This window comes from Neoarius graeffei, chromosome 12 (genome assembly GCF_027579695.1).
Source record: "Neoarius graeffei isolate fNeoGra1 chromosome 12, fNeoGra1.pri, whole genome shotgun sequence".
Classification (NCBI taxonomy): Eukaryota; Metazoa; Chordata; class Actinopteri; order Siluriformes; family Ariidae; genus Neoarius; species Neoarius graeffei.
The window spans coordinates 65,883,178-65,899,388 of NC_083580.1; the positions used below are offsets into that span (position 1 = coordinate 65,883,178).

Below are 16,211 nucleotides of genomic sequence, written 5' to 3' on the forward strand. Positions count from 1 at the left end.
TCGTCTGGATGGGAGCATATGTTGCTCTAGAACCTGGATATACCTTTCAGCATTGATGGTGTCTTTCCAGATGTGTAAGCTGCCCATGCCACACGCACTAATGCAACCCCATACCATCAGAGATGCAGGCTTCTGAACTGAGCGCTGATAACAACTTGGGTCGTCCTTCTCCTCTTTCGTCCGAATGACACGGCGTCCCTGATTTCCATAAAGAACTTCAAATTTTGATTCGTCTGACCACAGAACAGTTTTCCACTTTGCTACAGTCCATTTTAAATGAGCCTTGGCCCAGAGAAGATGTCTGCGCTTCTGGATCATGTTTAGATACGGCTTCTTCTTTGAACTATAGAGTTTTAGCTGGCAACGGCGGATGGCACGGTGAATTGTGTTCACAGATAATGTTCTCTGGAAATATTCCTGAGCCCATTTTGTGATTTCCAATACAGAAGCATGCCTGTATGTGATGCAGTGCCATCTAAGGGCCCGAAGATCACAGGCACCCAGTATGGTTTTCCGGCCTTGACCCTTACGCACAGAGATTCTTCCAGATTCTCTGAATCTTTTGATATTATGCACTGTAGATGATGATATGTTCAAACTCTTTGCAATTTTACACTGTCAAACTCCTTTCTGATATTGCTCCACTATTTGTCGGCGCAGAATTAGGGGGATTGGTGATCCTCTTCCCATCTTTACTTCTGAGAGCCGCTGCCACTCCAAGATGTTCTTTTTATACCCAGTCATGTTAATGACCTATTGCCAATTGACCTAATGAGTTGCAATTTGGTCCTCCAGCTGTTCCTTTTTTGTACCTTTAACTTTTCCAGCCTCTTATTGCCCCTGTCCCAACTTTTTTGAGATGTGTTGCTGTCATGAAATTTCAAATGAGCCAATATTTGGCATGAAATTTCAAAATGTCTCACTTTCGACATTTGATATGTTGTCTATGTTCTATTGCGAATACAATATCAGTTTTTGAGATTTGTAAATTATTGCATTCCGTTTTTATTTACAATTTGTACTTTGTCCCAACTTTTTTGGAATTGGGGTTGTATAAAGAACATTACATGGTGGTATGAAGATATGAAATTTATTTTCTCGTGTTGAAAATATTTCCACTTGTTTGCTTTGCTCACTCATGAAATACATTCACCACTCGAAGATAAGCTTCATATATTTGCGCAACTGTGTAATACCCTCTATTTATTCCACTTATCGCAGGGCATAATCATTTGCAAGTGATTATTTATTTATTTATTTATTTATTAAAGAACCACATGTTGCATGTGGAAACACATCCTGTGAAACAACATCCTGTTAACATTCACATTGTAGCATGACGAGCCTCTGTTGTCTCTCTAGTCAAGTTAATAAGCCTAAAAGTACAATTTATGTTACCATATTATTGTCACATGCAATTATTTTTTATACAGTTACTTCTAATTTGCCTTGCAGTTGGCACAACTATGGTTGGTTTTTTTTTTTTTGTAACACAGATGGAGAAACATTTTAGTATGAAGTTTGGTGTAAGTTTCAGGAACAACACCCCCATCCCTTCAACTTTAATTAGTACTTCGATTAATATAAAGTTCACGCAAAATGAATCACTTTTTCAGTAGCACATCTTTTCACATTATTTTGTTGAACTTGTGTTAGCTTTGGCATGAAGATTCTTGTACTAAAGTAGAAAGTTACCTGTCAGGTGGACCTCCAGGTCCGTGTGGTTGTGGTCTTGGTGATGGATTCCTGGAGTGCTTGGAGTGAGGAAAGGTGAAGCTGGACCTGACACCTGTGAGAATGAGCAGAAAAGAGTGTGTGCTAGAATGCAGGATTTACAAATTGTACGTACAATATTTCAGTGAAAGAGAATCACTGTGTCTAAAACAATGCAATGAAGAAATATGAAAGAAACGCTTACCATCGTCACTGAACTGTTTACAAGAGACAAAAACAAGGAAAAGGTCATTATAAAAGACTGATATACATCATGATACATAGATGTCATAAGAATAAGGCATAGCGCAACAAGTTATCGCATGACAGAAAAAATGAAGAAAATTTTACTAAACCAGGGATGAAGTCAGAAACAACTACAGTCTGTAGATGGTTTAAAATCTTTGTCGAATTTAATAGCAAAAAAAATGGTTTTATGAGCTTATAAAAGCAAAACATTTGTGTGCAAAAATGTTGCGTTGATTTTGAATGGAAAAAAAAGAATTACCTCACTTCTGGGATCAGGTGAATGTCTGTTAAAAGAAAAATCAGACAAATAATCTTAATAGCTATTGGATCGATTGAACTTGTGTGTTAGAATACTTTACAAAAACTGCCATACAATTCCTCTATAGTTTACCCTGTATAGATGAAATACCCTGGAAGACTGACATTGTGCACTTTAGCTCTAGGCATGGTTTACAAAGCTAAAGCGACCACAACGTATAGCAAAAGTATGCGGACACCTGACCATGACACCTAGATATGCTTAGTGAACATCCCGTATGAATGTGCTCCTTCAGCCACATGAGCATTAGTGAGGTCAGACACTGATGTCTGGTGAAGAGGAATGGCAAACTTTCCATTTCATCCCAAAGATGTTCAGTGGGGTTGACGTCAGGGGTCTGTGCAGACCACTCGAATTCTTCTACACCAACCTTGGCACAGCATGTCTTCATGGACTTTGCTTTGTGCACAGGGGCATTGTCATGCTGGAACAGATTTGGGCCCTGTAGTTCGAGTGAAGGAAAATTGCAATGCTACAGAATACAAAGACATTCCAAACAATTCTGTGCTTCCAACGTGGTGGTAATAGTTTGTGGAAAGCCCACATATGAAACCATGGCCTAATGGTTGGAGAAGCAGCTTTAGGACCAAAAGGTTGCTGGTTTGATTCCCTGGACCAGCAGGAATAGCTGAAGTGCACGTGAGCAAGGCAACTGCTCCCTAGGCTGCCCTGGGTATGTTGTACGTCGCTCTGGATAAGAGCGTCTGCTAAATGCCATTAATGTAATGTAATATGGGGTCATGTCCAGGTGTCCATGTATTTTTGGCTCTATACTGTATGTCCAGTTGCTTCCAGACTGCACCATCAGACAATCCAATAAATCAGTAACAAACTTGACTTAAGTGAGAATAGCACACCTGTTATAAGCTTGACCAGGAGTAACAGAGGAGGCACTTCTCCGCACACCTCCCCCTGCAGGTAGTGGAGGTTTGGACATTCGTGGAGGCTCCAAAAGCTTTTCCATTCCAGGTCTGTTTTTCAAGATTCAAGAGAGCTTTATTGTCAATATGTCCATATGCAAGTATACAGACTCCCCATAGAATATTACAAAACAAGACATATGAATAACTCAATCTACAGCTATCTTAGTGACATCTAGCTATCTAAGTACAATAAACAACATAAATAACAAGACAAAGAGAGGTGCAAAGTGGCATTGCGCATGTGTGCAAGTTTTCATGTTAGTGCAAAAATGCAAGAAACTGCAGTTCAGTTTGAAGTGTTCAAGAGTTCAAGTTTTTACACGTTACACAAGACGAGACAGGTGCGAAGTGAGCACTGTGCACGCTTTTGGTAGCATCAGTGTGACAAACATTTAATAACAAATGGTGCAATGACCAATTTCTTTAAATTGCTTTTGCTATTACTGAAAACACGGGTATTTGCTGGACTAATGAGTTGAGCTTGTATCCTGTCAGTCTTGGCAATGTTGTAAATACACCGCCATCTTTACTGCTCAGTAATACACAGCCTACATAATACATCCCAGTACGAAATGGACTTGCTAGACACTATAGTTATGGGGAAAACATGATATCCAACACAAATGCTTAATGACAAACAAGTAAATCAGGAGTAAAGTTTGACACAAAATTATTATTATTATCATTAATAATAATAAATGGGGCGGCATAGTGGTGTAGTGGTTAGCGCTGTCGCCTCATAGCAAGAAGGTCCTGGGTTCTAGCCCAGTGGCCGACAGGGGTCTTTCTGTGTGGAGTTTGCATGTTCTCCCCGTGTCTGCGTGGGTTTCCTCCGGGTGCTCCAGTTTCCCCCACAGTCCAAAGACATGCAGGTTAGGTGAACTGGTGGCTCTAAATTGACCGTAGGTGTGAATGGTTGTTTGTCTCTGTGTCAACCCTGCGATAACCTGGCAACTTGTCCAGGGTGTACCCCGCCTCTCACCCATAGTCAGCTGGGATAGGCTCCAGCTTGCCTGCGACCCTGTAGAACAGGATAAGCAGCTATAGATAATGGATGGATGGATGGATGGATAATAATAGCATTATTATACAAAACAACATGGTCACGATTCTTTGGGACTTGCCAATCATGACTGACAGAGCCTTAAGCAACAACAGACCTGATATCACCTTCAAAGACTATAGCACCAAACAATGTACCCTGATTGATATCACCGTTCCATCAGACAGAAATGTGTCAACGAAAGAATTTGAAAAGTTAGCAAAATACAAAGATCTAGAAATCGAAGTGTCTAGAATGTGGGGTATGAAGACTAAAATGATCCCAGTCGTAATTAGAGCGCTTGGGGTGATAAAAAAGGGAGTGAGTGAGTACCTTGGGAGAATACCAGGAGATAGTGAGATCAACCAAATTCAGAAAATAACATTGTTGGGAACTGCACATATCCTACGGAAAGTGCTTTCTATTACAAGATCGACAGTTATATTCCCCAGGTGTATGGTATATACCCCGATATAACTTGTATAGAAATGAAACTGATGAACCCTATAATAATAATAATAATAATAATAATCTCTCATCTCATCTCATTATCTCTAGCCGCTTTATCCTTCTACAGGGTCGCAGTCAAGCTGGAGCCTATCCCAGCTGACTATGGGTGAAAGGCGGGGTACACCCTGGACAAGTCGCCAGGTCATCACAGGGCTGACACATAGACACAGACAACCATTCACACTCACATTCACACCTACGGTCAATTTAGAGTCACCAGTTAGCCTAACCTGCATGTCTTTGGACTGTGGGGGAAACCGGAGCACCCGGAGGAAACCCACGCGGACACGGGGAGAACATGCAAACTCCGCACAGAAAGGCCCTCGCCGGCCACGGGGCTCGAACCCGGACCTTCTTGCTGTGAGGCGACAGCGCTAACCACTACACCACCGTGCCGCCAATAATAATAATAATAATAATAATAATAAGTTACATTTATCTAGTGCCTTTCTCAAACTCAAGGTCACTTTACATAGGTCAAAGAAAACAACACACACACAAAAAAAAAATTGCTAAAGAGTGGTGAGTTTATGCACTGGTGGAGAAATTTTCATGAAGCAGAAAGGTTTTGAGATGAGATTTGAAGAAAGGAAGAGAAGAGCAGTCATGGAGGGGTTGAGGAAGGGAATTCCAGAGCTTGGAGGCCATGGCACTGAAGGACCTGCCATCCAAGGTAGAGAGTCTAGTGTGAGGAACAGCAAGGAGATTATGGCTAGAGGATCTGAAAGAGCGGGATTAGTATAAGGGGTCAGGAGATCACAAATGTAAGAAGGAGCAAGGTCAAGGCCAATGAAGCTGAGAAAGAATGGGGGTGATATGAGCAGAGTGTTTGGTATGGGTGATGAGTCTCGCTGCAGAGTTCTGAATGTATTGTAGTCTTTGAAGGGATTTAGTAGGGAGGTCAATGAAAAGGGAGTTACAATAATCTAAACGGGACATAATGAAGGAGTTGACCAAAGTTTGAGCATCACTAGTGGAAAGAAAGGGGCAAAGGCGGGCAGTGTTCCGGAGAGGGAAGAAAGCAGTCTTGGTGAGGGATTTAATGTGGGGATCAGAGTTGAGTGAGGGGTCAAGCAATATTCCAAGGTTCCTAACAACTGGTGAAGATTTAACAAATGCACCATCGATGTTAAAGACCCACTGACACAACTTTTTACACCACGTAATATGTGTATTTATTGTTTTATTGCTGTATTGTGAAATAAAATATCCAAAACTCAACTTGAATAAAGGGTCGTCTTTGTAGAAAATAAAGAATTTCAGAGCCGATTTTGTGTTTTTTGCCCCGGCTTCTACAAGCGCCATGAGCCATTTGCCCGTTTTTGCCGCTAGGGCGAGTGACGTCACATCAGTGTATGTCGTTCTGGATTGCATGAAAACAAAACATGAAGCAGGGAAGCTATCGAGATTGTCTGCCCTCACGTCTATTAAAGATTCTGTTTAAACAGCATAATGTCTTAAACATATGGTCCTGGTCACGTCACACTATTGGTCCCACTCCAAAAAACATCATGTCTAAGCTCCTGTTAGATCATGTTAGATACAGTAGCTACCAGAAGTTTAGGTCATATTTATGCAGAAATATCAAAAACTCTAAAGGGTTCACAAACTTTCAAAACATGCCGGATGACATCTTATATCTATCACTCCACACATATATCATGTATATTATCCTAACTAAATATATGAAACAAGGTATTGGCCTTTCAGTTGTTGTACATTACTGGTATTAGCTGCTTTGGCCTATTGATAAGTAATATGCAATGGTATAAGACGCATTTGTGACGTTACAACAAATTTTAAACAACATACATGTGTTGAATAACAACACATAGCCACGTACCCTGGCTCGTTCTCTTTTGGCAAAGGCACCACCGGACTTTCACTTTTTGACCATTTTCTCTTCGGTTTGGTCACATACTAATTCCCACCCACCAGCCAGCTCTTTTCCATCATATGACAGCTACCAAGCAGGGTGAAGGTTAACACGTGCTTCCTCCAAGACACGTGCCAACCAATACGAGTGTAATCCACTCAGAGGAAAGCACTATCCACCCTGTTATCTGAGCTCACAGGCACCCACAATGGCTAGTGTTGCAGTGATTGATAGAGGAGAGAGAGTATGCCATTGGTCCCATCCAGAAAGCATGGCAAATGTTGCTCCACTAGCTTATGACACACTATCATAAGCATGATGGATACATACACATTAAGACACTTTCACGCTCAGGGGCAAGTTAGCATAGCCGATCCACCTATCTGTTTTTTTTCTTGTCTTTTTTTTGGGGGGGGGTGGACTGGTGAACTTGGTGGGAACCCACAGAGACAATAATATACAAAACACATACTTCACCACTGCGCTCCCCACAAATACATTTCATATTTTACAATTAAGCATGCAGATGCACTTGCAGAAAGGGACTGTCGTGAGATGTGCAAATGCATTGATGAACTCTCAGTGGTTTATTAAAAAAAAGCCCCAACATAGCTGGAAACTGGTTTTGCATGAGTCACCTCCGCAGCAAGACTGTTTAGCTGCAAAAAGGCACTACATATGTAGACTTTGCAATCAAACCTTTGATTTTGCAGGAACAACATATTTCACAACTGATCAAATATTTTTCAAATACTGATCAAATCAGGTATCTTTTTTTTCCCGGCCTAATTTCTTATTAAATTGGCTTTTCTCGTTTAGCAGCGCATCCATTGTTAGTACTCAGAACCCAAGCACCGCTTTGTTAAACTCTGTACCATATTATATAATGTACAGTAATGCCATTTTATTGCTAACCAAAAATAACAGCACACAGCCAACTCTCTGATAGTCAGAGCTATCTCGCTCATGATCAAACATGTCACCAGAAGTGGCTTTAGTATTTTTCTGAGATTGAAATATGTTTAAAACAGCCAGATAGCAAGTACTACCAGGAAGAGTAAAGATTAAGGGCAGAGAAGATCATAAAAAGGTCATTAGATACAGATACTTTACAACATCAAGGGTTAAAAATATTAAAATGATATTATAGTACCTCATCGGTGGCTTGGCACTCTTTATGGGACATCATTTTTTGGAAGAAAAGAAAACAGACAACATGAATGTTAAAAGTAAGATTCAGATTAAGGTAATGACAAAATAGCAGGAACTGCATGACTTTCCCTTAAAAGGATCCTCCAGCGGATTTATTCGCAAACTTATTTTAAGTCAAAGTAGTTACAGATTTCAAAAATCAAACTTGAATTTTCACAGACCAAATAGTGTTCGAGAAAAATGAATTTTCTTTAAAATGCCAGATGGGCTTCCTGCGGTGGTGACGTATGCGATGACGTCATGTAGTGGTTGCTTGGAGCAATAGAGTTGTTTATATTCTCTGTTTACATTGTAGTTTTACTAGTTTTACAAGTATTTTACTAAATGTATCAGTTTTTAGATAAGTATGCCTCACTGTGTAGCATATAAATGCTAAAAAGAAAGCACAAACTGGAACCGGACTGCATTTCCACAGAGAAAATGCAAAGTGTGCTTACTCAGCTGTAGCAAAGCTTCACTGAGAGAAACTGGATCAGACATGAGACCTTACACTGCAAAACCTTTTTACATATGATCTGCAGAAAGTGCGTGTCCTGTGCGAAGTGTGTGTGGCTGCATGCTCTAAAATCTCGGTTCAAAATGGCTCAACTCGCAGCGTGACATGAGACTTCCACGCTCTAAAATAATTTTTTAAATGATCTACAGCTAGTGCTGGGAAGATTAACAGAGAGGGAGAGAGAGAGAGAGAGAGAATGGCATGGTTTAAAACAGATTTTAGAGCGCAAATTGTCATGTCACGCTGCAAGTTGAGCCATTTTAAGCCAAGATTTTAGAGCGTGCAGTCATGCACACTTTGCTACCCACACTACCCGTAGATCATGTGAAAAAAGATTTTGCAGCACAAGGTCTCATATCTGATTCAGTTTCTGTCGGTGACCCTCAGCTACAGCTGATCAAGTACACTTTGCATTTTCTCTGTTTAAATGCAGTCTAGTTCCAGCTTGTGCTTACTTTTTAGCATCATTATGGCATTTATATGCTACACAATAAGGCATGCGTATTTAAAAACTGATCAATTTGGTAAAAATACTTGTAAAACTAACAAAACTACGATGTAAACAGAGAATATAAACAGCTGAGTTGCTCCAAGCGACCACTACCTGACGTCATTGCATGCATCACCACTGCAGGAAGCCCATCTGGCATTTTAAAGAAAATTAATTTTTCCCGGACACTATTTGGTCTCCGAAAATGAACGTTTGATTTTTGAAATCTGTGACTACTTTTACTAAAAATAAATTTGAGAATAAATCCGATGGAGGATCCATTTAAAGGTCAGTACAAGCCTTAGTAGAGTAGAGCTTATTTTTAGTAACAATATTGTATTATAAATGTGTTGAACTATCCTAACCACTATGTCAGCATGTTATTACTTTTCTATTATTCTTAAAATGTAAGTTAAAGGTGCAGATCATACTTCCCAGAGCCCAATTCGGTGTTTTTGTTTACATATGGACCACTGTGTTGTGAAAGCACATTGTCACTACTCTGCTAGCTCTCTTCGTGCACGCTCACCTCGCTGAATACCGAGTCTTTACAAGAAAACTTTCACGAATAAAAAACACACAATTTTGAACGCAATATGCCTGATATTTTCTTTCCTTCATGGCCGCCTACGAGAAGGTCGAGGTCAATTCTGGTTCATTACAGCAGAATAAGCACACGAACATGGAATGGATGAGTTGAAAGAATTTAAACTAAAACTCCTTTCAAAAAATATCTTCATGTATTTCATGTAAGAATTTATTATCTTTATCTATGGCCTAGGATGTCGCTGCATCGGAATATCAATGGCACCAAAATTGCTCACTCGCTACTTAGCACAGAGGCTTCTGGGAAGGGTGAGCTGGCCCGTTTAACACCAAGTTTGTGTAGAATAATAATATGTTTCCCTTACCCTCTCGTTTGAGTTGCTGATATGTATACCTGTGAACACAGAAAGACAACAGGCATTAATCTTCAGTGTTACGCACAAAACTTCTGGATAAAAACTGCATTAAGCAATGGTGAGGCTGTGAGAAAACATCTTATGCGGTCTCTGTTTTTTTTTTTGTCATCTCAGCCCAGGAAGCAACTTTCAGTTCCGTTTCTCTTTGAAGAGACAGACAACTAGGCCAACCATTGAAACCTGGTCATCATATTGTGTTCTTTAGTCCCTATATAGCCTTATATTGCTGTCATGTCATTTGTCTTTAAGCCATTCGGGCCTGATTTTGATCCAGCACTGTATGTTTGAGCAACTGATAAATGACTTTTTACTTGCAGGTTCAATATAGGATAATAGTGACCGGAGTTAAAAGACATGATATAATGAGATATCCACAGGCTGTATCCATATACAAGATATAAAATATCCTTCCTTAATCCTAAAGAGACTATTCAGTCATTCATTCTTCTTCAATAATTGCTTTAATCCTGATCAGGGTCACAGTGGAACCTATTCCTATGCATGGCAGGAATGACATAATACTATACACGCACATTCACCTATCTGGATGGATTTGGAGAAAACTCACATGAACATTGGGCAAATATATGAAACTCCATAACCTGCGCCCAGGATTGAACCAGAAGCCCGAGAGTTGTGAAGAAGCAATGCTACCCACTACAACACCATAGCACCCTGAGTACGTTCAAGCAGATGCTGCGGACGGGCCATGGGAAAGTTTGGGAATTTTCCTTTTGGGCAGGTCTTGTGAGGGCCATTTTTTTCCCCTCAGCCTTGGCATATAGACTATACAGATATTCAAGAGGTCATCTTAGCTGCAGTGACACAGCTGGTGCAATCCATAATAGCAAGAAGCAATTGCTATCATAAATGAAATTATTCTATCCACATTCACTGGATATGAGCAATCGTGTGCTCTGATTGGCTACTCTACTACTACGCTATCAACTCATATACCATGAGTAGAGAAAAGCAAAATGGCGGAGCGTGTTGCTGAACCAACCAAGGACGAAATAAAAACTCTACTTGAAAACAACACCCCCCCCCCCCGAAAATAAAAAAAGCAGCAAAATAAATATGGAATGAAAGTATCTGGTGTTAAGAATGTGCCTTTTTTTTCTTCAAGAATTATTATTATTGCATTTTTAACAAATTGCTCCTGTCATTTCACCGGTTTGTTTACATTCTTCATCTTTAAGCATTAAAATTTGTTGAACTTTTTTAGACTGGTTCAAAAGCTCAAAGAAGTTTGAAAATTACAGAACTGAAATGTCCAAGGAAGAATTAAATAAATGTCTAAAGCTATTCTATACCTCAGCACAACAGCAAGACGGCACTTTCTACAAAAAACAACACTAAACTCAATTTGTGCAGCCATCGATAGGTTTTTAAGAAGTCCACCTAAGCAGAAATGATTTTGTCTGACTTTTTGTATAAAGGTTTTATTTATTGAATTTGCAAAAAAAAAAAAAATGCCCTGTTTCTCAAAATCCAGTGAATGTGGATAGAATAAAACAGTTATTCCACTCAATCTCGTCGTACATGACTTATAAACAACTCCGCGCTATGCGCCTCGACAGCTATCAGCTCATGTACGACTCGATTTCGTGGAATAATTATTAAATATCTAGCACTTGTGGCCAAAACATGGATAGAAAGAAAATACCCACAGCCAAGAGTGCAGAGAAGATGCACCAAAAAAAGAGAAAAAGGTAGAAATATCAAAGAGGAATGAGCAGGGAGCAGGTGCTTTGTCATGCTGACATGCTATGTGCTGCGAAGTACTGTAGCTAAATGAACTAACTAAAGAACTAAACATTTTGATTCAACTTGGGGTTTCAATGCTAGAGTCCTGCTGCAGGTTGGGTTATTAACAAGGTTTAACTATTCAGACTCAGTGTACAAACATTTAGAGAAGTTTAATCAAAATTTCTCTAAAAAAAGGCCATCACATTCACCTGTAAATGGATAAAATAAACATGTACATGTGATCATTTTCTTTGAGATTACTCGTCAATTCTTTTTCATATTATAGCCTGTAAGGCGTATTATATTTGATAGCTAGTCCAGCAATGAAAATGATTTGTTAAATAGGTGTACTGACTCTACAATCTAAACAAACAGGTGAACATGGCTCTGAACATGACAAGGAAAAGATGGAGGATGAGGGAGCAGGAACCAGCATATATCCTGTTAGAGGTGCACTATTAAATAATATTGGCTGGCGTTGAGTGGTATATCAGATACGGTGGTGCTTGAAAGTTTGTGAACCCTTTAGAATTTTCTATATTTCTGCATAAATATGACCTAAAATATCATCAGATTTTCACACAAGTCCGAAAAGTAGATAAAGAGAACACAGTTAAACAAATGAGACAAAAAAATATTATACTTGGTCATTTATTTATTGAGGAAAATGATCCAATATTACATATCTGTGAGTGGCAATAGTATGTGAACCTTTGCTTTCAGTATCTGGTGTGACCCTCTTTTGCAGCAATAACTGCAACTAAACGTTTGCAGTAACTGTTGATCAGTCCTGCACACCGGCTTGGAGGAATTTTAGCCCATTCCTCCGTAGAGAACAGCTTCAACTCTGGGATGTTGGTGGGTTTCGTCACATGAACTGCTCGCTTCAGGTCCTTCCACAGCATTTTCATTGGATTAAGGTCAGGACTTTGACTTGGCCATTTCAAAACATTAACTTTATTCTTCTTTAACCATTCTTTGGTAGAACAACTTGTGTGCTTAGGGTCATTGTCTTGCTGCATGACCCACCTTCTCTTGAGATTCAGTTCATGGACAGATGTCCTGACATTTTCCTTTAGAATTTGCTGGTATAATTCAGAATTCATTGTTCCATCAATGATGGCAAGCCGTCCTGGCCCAGATGCAGCAAAACAGGCCCAAACCATGATACTACCACCATCATGTTTCACAGATGGGATAAGGTTCTTATGTTGGAATGCAGTGTTTTCCTTTCTCCAAACATAACGCTTCTCATTTAAACCAAAAAGTTCTATTTTGGTCTCATCCATCCACAAAGCATTCTTCCAATAGCCTTATGGCTTGTCCATGTGATCTTTAGCAAACTGCAGGCAAGCAGCAATGTTCTTTTTGGAGAGCAGTGGCTTTCTCCTTGCAACCCTGCCATGCACACCATTGTTGTTCAGTGTTCTTCTGATGGTGGACTCATGAACATTAACATTAGCCAATGTGAGAGAGGCCTTCAGTTGCTTAGAAGTTATCCTGGGGTCCTTTGTGACCTCGCTGACTATTACACACCTTGCTCTTGGAGTGATCTTTGTTGGTTGACCACTCCTGGGGAGGGTAACAATGGCCTTGAATTTCCTCCATTTGTACACAATCTGTCTGACTGTGGACTGGTGGAGTCCAAACTCTTTAGAGATGGTTTTGTAACCTTTTCCAGCCTGATGAGCATCAACAACGCTTTTTCTGAGGTCCTCAGAAATTTCCTTTGTTCGTGCCACGATACACTTCCACAAACATGTGTTGTGAAGATCAGACTTTGATAGATCCCTGTTCTTTAAATAAAACAGGGTGCCCACTCACACCTGATTGTCATCCCACTGACTGAAGACAGCTGACTCTAATTTCACCTTCAAATTAACTGCTAATCCTATGTTCACATACTTTTGCCCCTCACAGATATGTAATATTGCATCATTTTCCTCAATAAATAAATTACTAAGTATAATATTTTTGTCTCATTTGTTTAACTGGGTTCTCTTTATCTACTTTTAGGACTTGTGTGAAAATCTGATGATGTTTTAGGTCATACTTATGCAGAAATATAGAAAATTCTAAAGGGTTCACAAACTTTCAAGCACCACTGTATATTCCATTCAGCGAGCATGATATTGAACAAGTCGAAGACTTATTAAGTAGTTATTGTTATTATTATTATTATACACACATTCCTTTCGGGTGTTCAACACGTCTTTGTCTTTCAAAATTATCTCAAAATCTTCCATATTTAACGAAGCAAACATGGCGGCCATGTTTGTTTACAAATTGTCACAGTTGCTCGCTAGTGCAGAAGTTTTACATCTCCGACGTGTGATGTCACGTTGTCTCGACAACCATGCAATATCGGAAACCATATTCAACACTCATTGTCCAGTGGGTAGAGTGATGTAATACACGCAAGATAAGCGATATGCTAACAATATATTGCATGCTATCAAATTAAATGAATGAAACCCACTAGAAGCCCTTACAGAAAAACCACATGAACTTCACATGTGATTTCTCACATGTGAAATATGTGGAAAATGTGTTTTGCACATGGGAAACATGTTATTTGCACATGGGAAACATGTGGTTTTGGCCCAATTTTATGTGAATCACATGTGGGAATGTTTTCCACATGTGGTAACATGTTTTCCACATGTGCTCTACATGGTAACACATGTTACAAAATCTGATAGCATGTATTCCACATGTGGTAACGTGATCACATGTGAAATACATGGGAAATTCATGTGTTTTTTCTGTAAGGGACACGTTTTTATTCCATCGAAAAAGTGTCCTGTGTTTATAATAATGAATATTATTGCATGACTGTGAAGTAAATTAGAGCACTAGACTACTTCCTTCAAGTTATTTATTCTTTCATTCCAAGAAATAGAACAGATGGAAAGTATGTTGCGTAATAAACCACACACTGTAGTTGCCTGTGTCAAGATTGGATTATTCATCATGAAACTGACTCCCAGTTACTTTCAGGATCCAAGTGAAAAGTCTCACTCTCACATACAGACCACTAAATAGTCAGGCCCCTGCTTATCTGACTGATATCCTCCACATAGTGCCCTCCTCAGCAGCTTGCTCCCTAAAGTCAAACAACCTAAACCTAGTTTTTGTGCCCTATACCCGTCTAAAAACCCGTGCCCATCGGGCATTTGAGTCCGTTGCTCCAAGGTTGTGGAATGCTTGACTTCTATCCATCAGGCTTGCCGACACCATTGACTCTAAGAAACTGGAAACACATCTGTTCAATATGGCATTTGGGTAACTGTTACGTTTTTGTCTTTTATGTCTTGTGCTTCGTGGATTCTATACATTGTGCCTGCATCTACTGTTTTTTATATTTTGCATTTCTGTTTTCTTGTTTCTTGTATATTGTGACTCGTATCTTACGTTTCCTCTTATTTATTCCCTGTACAACACTTTGTGACACTTGTCTGTGAAAAGCACTATATAAATAAACTTTACTTACTTATGAATTTAACCAATACAACAATATTTACTGCTCATGTCAGACAGTCCGAATAATGTCTATTTTATGCATTTTTAACAAACAGATAAACCTATGTCTTTGCAGACACATAACACAGACAATACAAATTAAAATTTCAGTGATCAACAAACATTTTGTGTGTTATAGGACAATCTGCTTGACAGCAAATTCCCAGGCTGCTTTTTATTACCAGTCCGGCCCTGCTTTCAGGGAACCTGAGTTTAGCAACATGAACACACCATTTGGCAAGAACGCTAACACTTTCTCTCACATGACATGATGATTTTATAAGAAACTACATCACATTTGTACATTTACTTAGAACTGCACTCTATAACGAATAAATTACCTTTATTATTCATCCCCCTTTCCAGACTCCCTGGCTTTTTACTGCGATCAGGAGCTGAGAAGGAAAATAAAAATAATTAATAATGGATGAATGAAAAAATATAAGAAAACTTCACCAAACAAACAAAAATGCAGTGTGTTCTTACGAGGAGGTCTCTGATTCATTTGAGGAGCCTGTTCTGTCCTTGGGTATGTTCCAGGAACCTGCAAGTGAAAGATGTTACTGTACTGCCATTATAATACTTAAAGAAAGAAGTTGAGGCAGAGACGATACTGCTGAGTAAGACTTACATTTGGGCGTCCCATAGCGGGAAGTGGAGGACCAGGACCAGGCCCGGGCCGTGCTGGAGGCACTGGTGGCTGGCTTTTGACTGAAGACCGGTCTAGATGCAAAAGAAAGTCGACATGTCAAATATAAAAGATTTTATATTTGCTGTTATAGGAAAATAATCAACAATTGCAAAGTATCAGGGTCTTTTCTCTAAAAAATGCTTCCTTTCTCTTATACCACAGCAAGCTGGCAGCTCTATCATTAATGAAAGAATGAATGACACATCATACTTTTTATCCATTTTTAACACAGGTGATTAAGACTACATGGGAAGACCAGTCTCGCCAAAAATTTAATCAAACTGTGGCAATGGAAATATTTCTATATAAAATGAAGACATGTCTCTAGATTATTCATTACTCTAGGTGAAGCATGGGGAAGCCATGGCCTAATGGTTAGAGAAGCAGCTTTGGGACCAAACGGTTGGTAGTTTGATTCCCCGGACTAGTAGGCTTGGTTAAAGTACCCTTGAGCAAG

General features: G+C 39.5%; 1 protein-coding gene across 1 annotated transcript in view; it reads right to left on the reverse strand.

Annotated features, from left to right (window-relative positions):
• The window catches only part of lcp2a (lymphocyte cytosolic protein 2a), a 39,926-nt gene that overhangs the window by 6,004 nt on the left and 17,711 nt on the right, over positions 1-16,211 (reverse strand). Inside the window, exons 8-16 of the mRNA XM_060936258.1 lie at positions 15,695-15,786; positions 15,550-15,607; positions 15,405-15,458; positions 9,742-9,770; positions 7,786-7,805; positions 3,139-3,252; positions 2,222-2,246; positions 1,919-1,931; positions 1,696-1,789 (exon numbers count right to left, since the gene is read on the reverse strand). Of these exons, the coding sequence (XP_060792241.1) occupies positions 1,696-1,789; positions 1,919-1,931; positions 2,222-2,246; positions 3,139-3,252; positions 7,786-7,805; positions 9,742-9,770; positions 15,405-15,458; positions 15,550-15,607; positions 15,695-15,786 (499 nt within the window). The remainder of the gene's footprint in view (positions 1-1,695; positions 1,790-1,918; positions 1,932-2,221; positions 2,247-3,138; positions 3,253-7,785; positions 7,806-9,741; positions 9,771-15,404; positions 15,459-15,549; positions 15,608-15,694; positions 15,787-16,211) is intronic.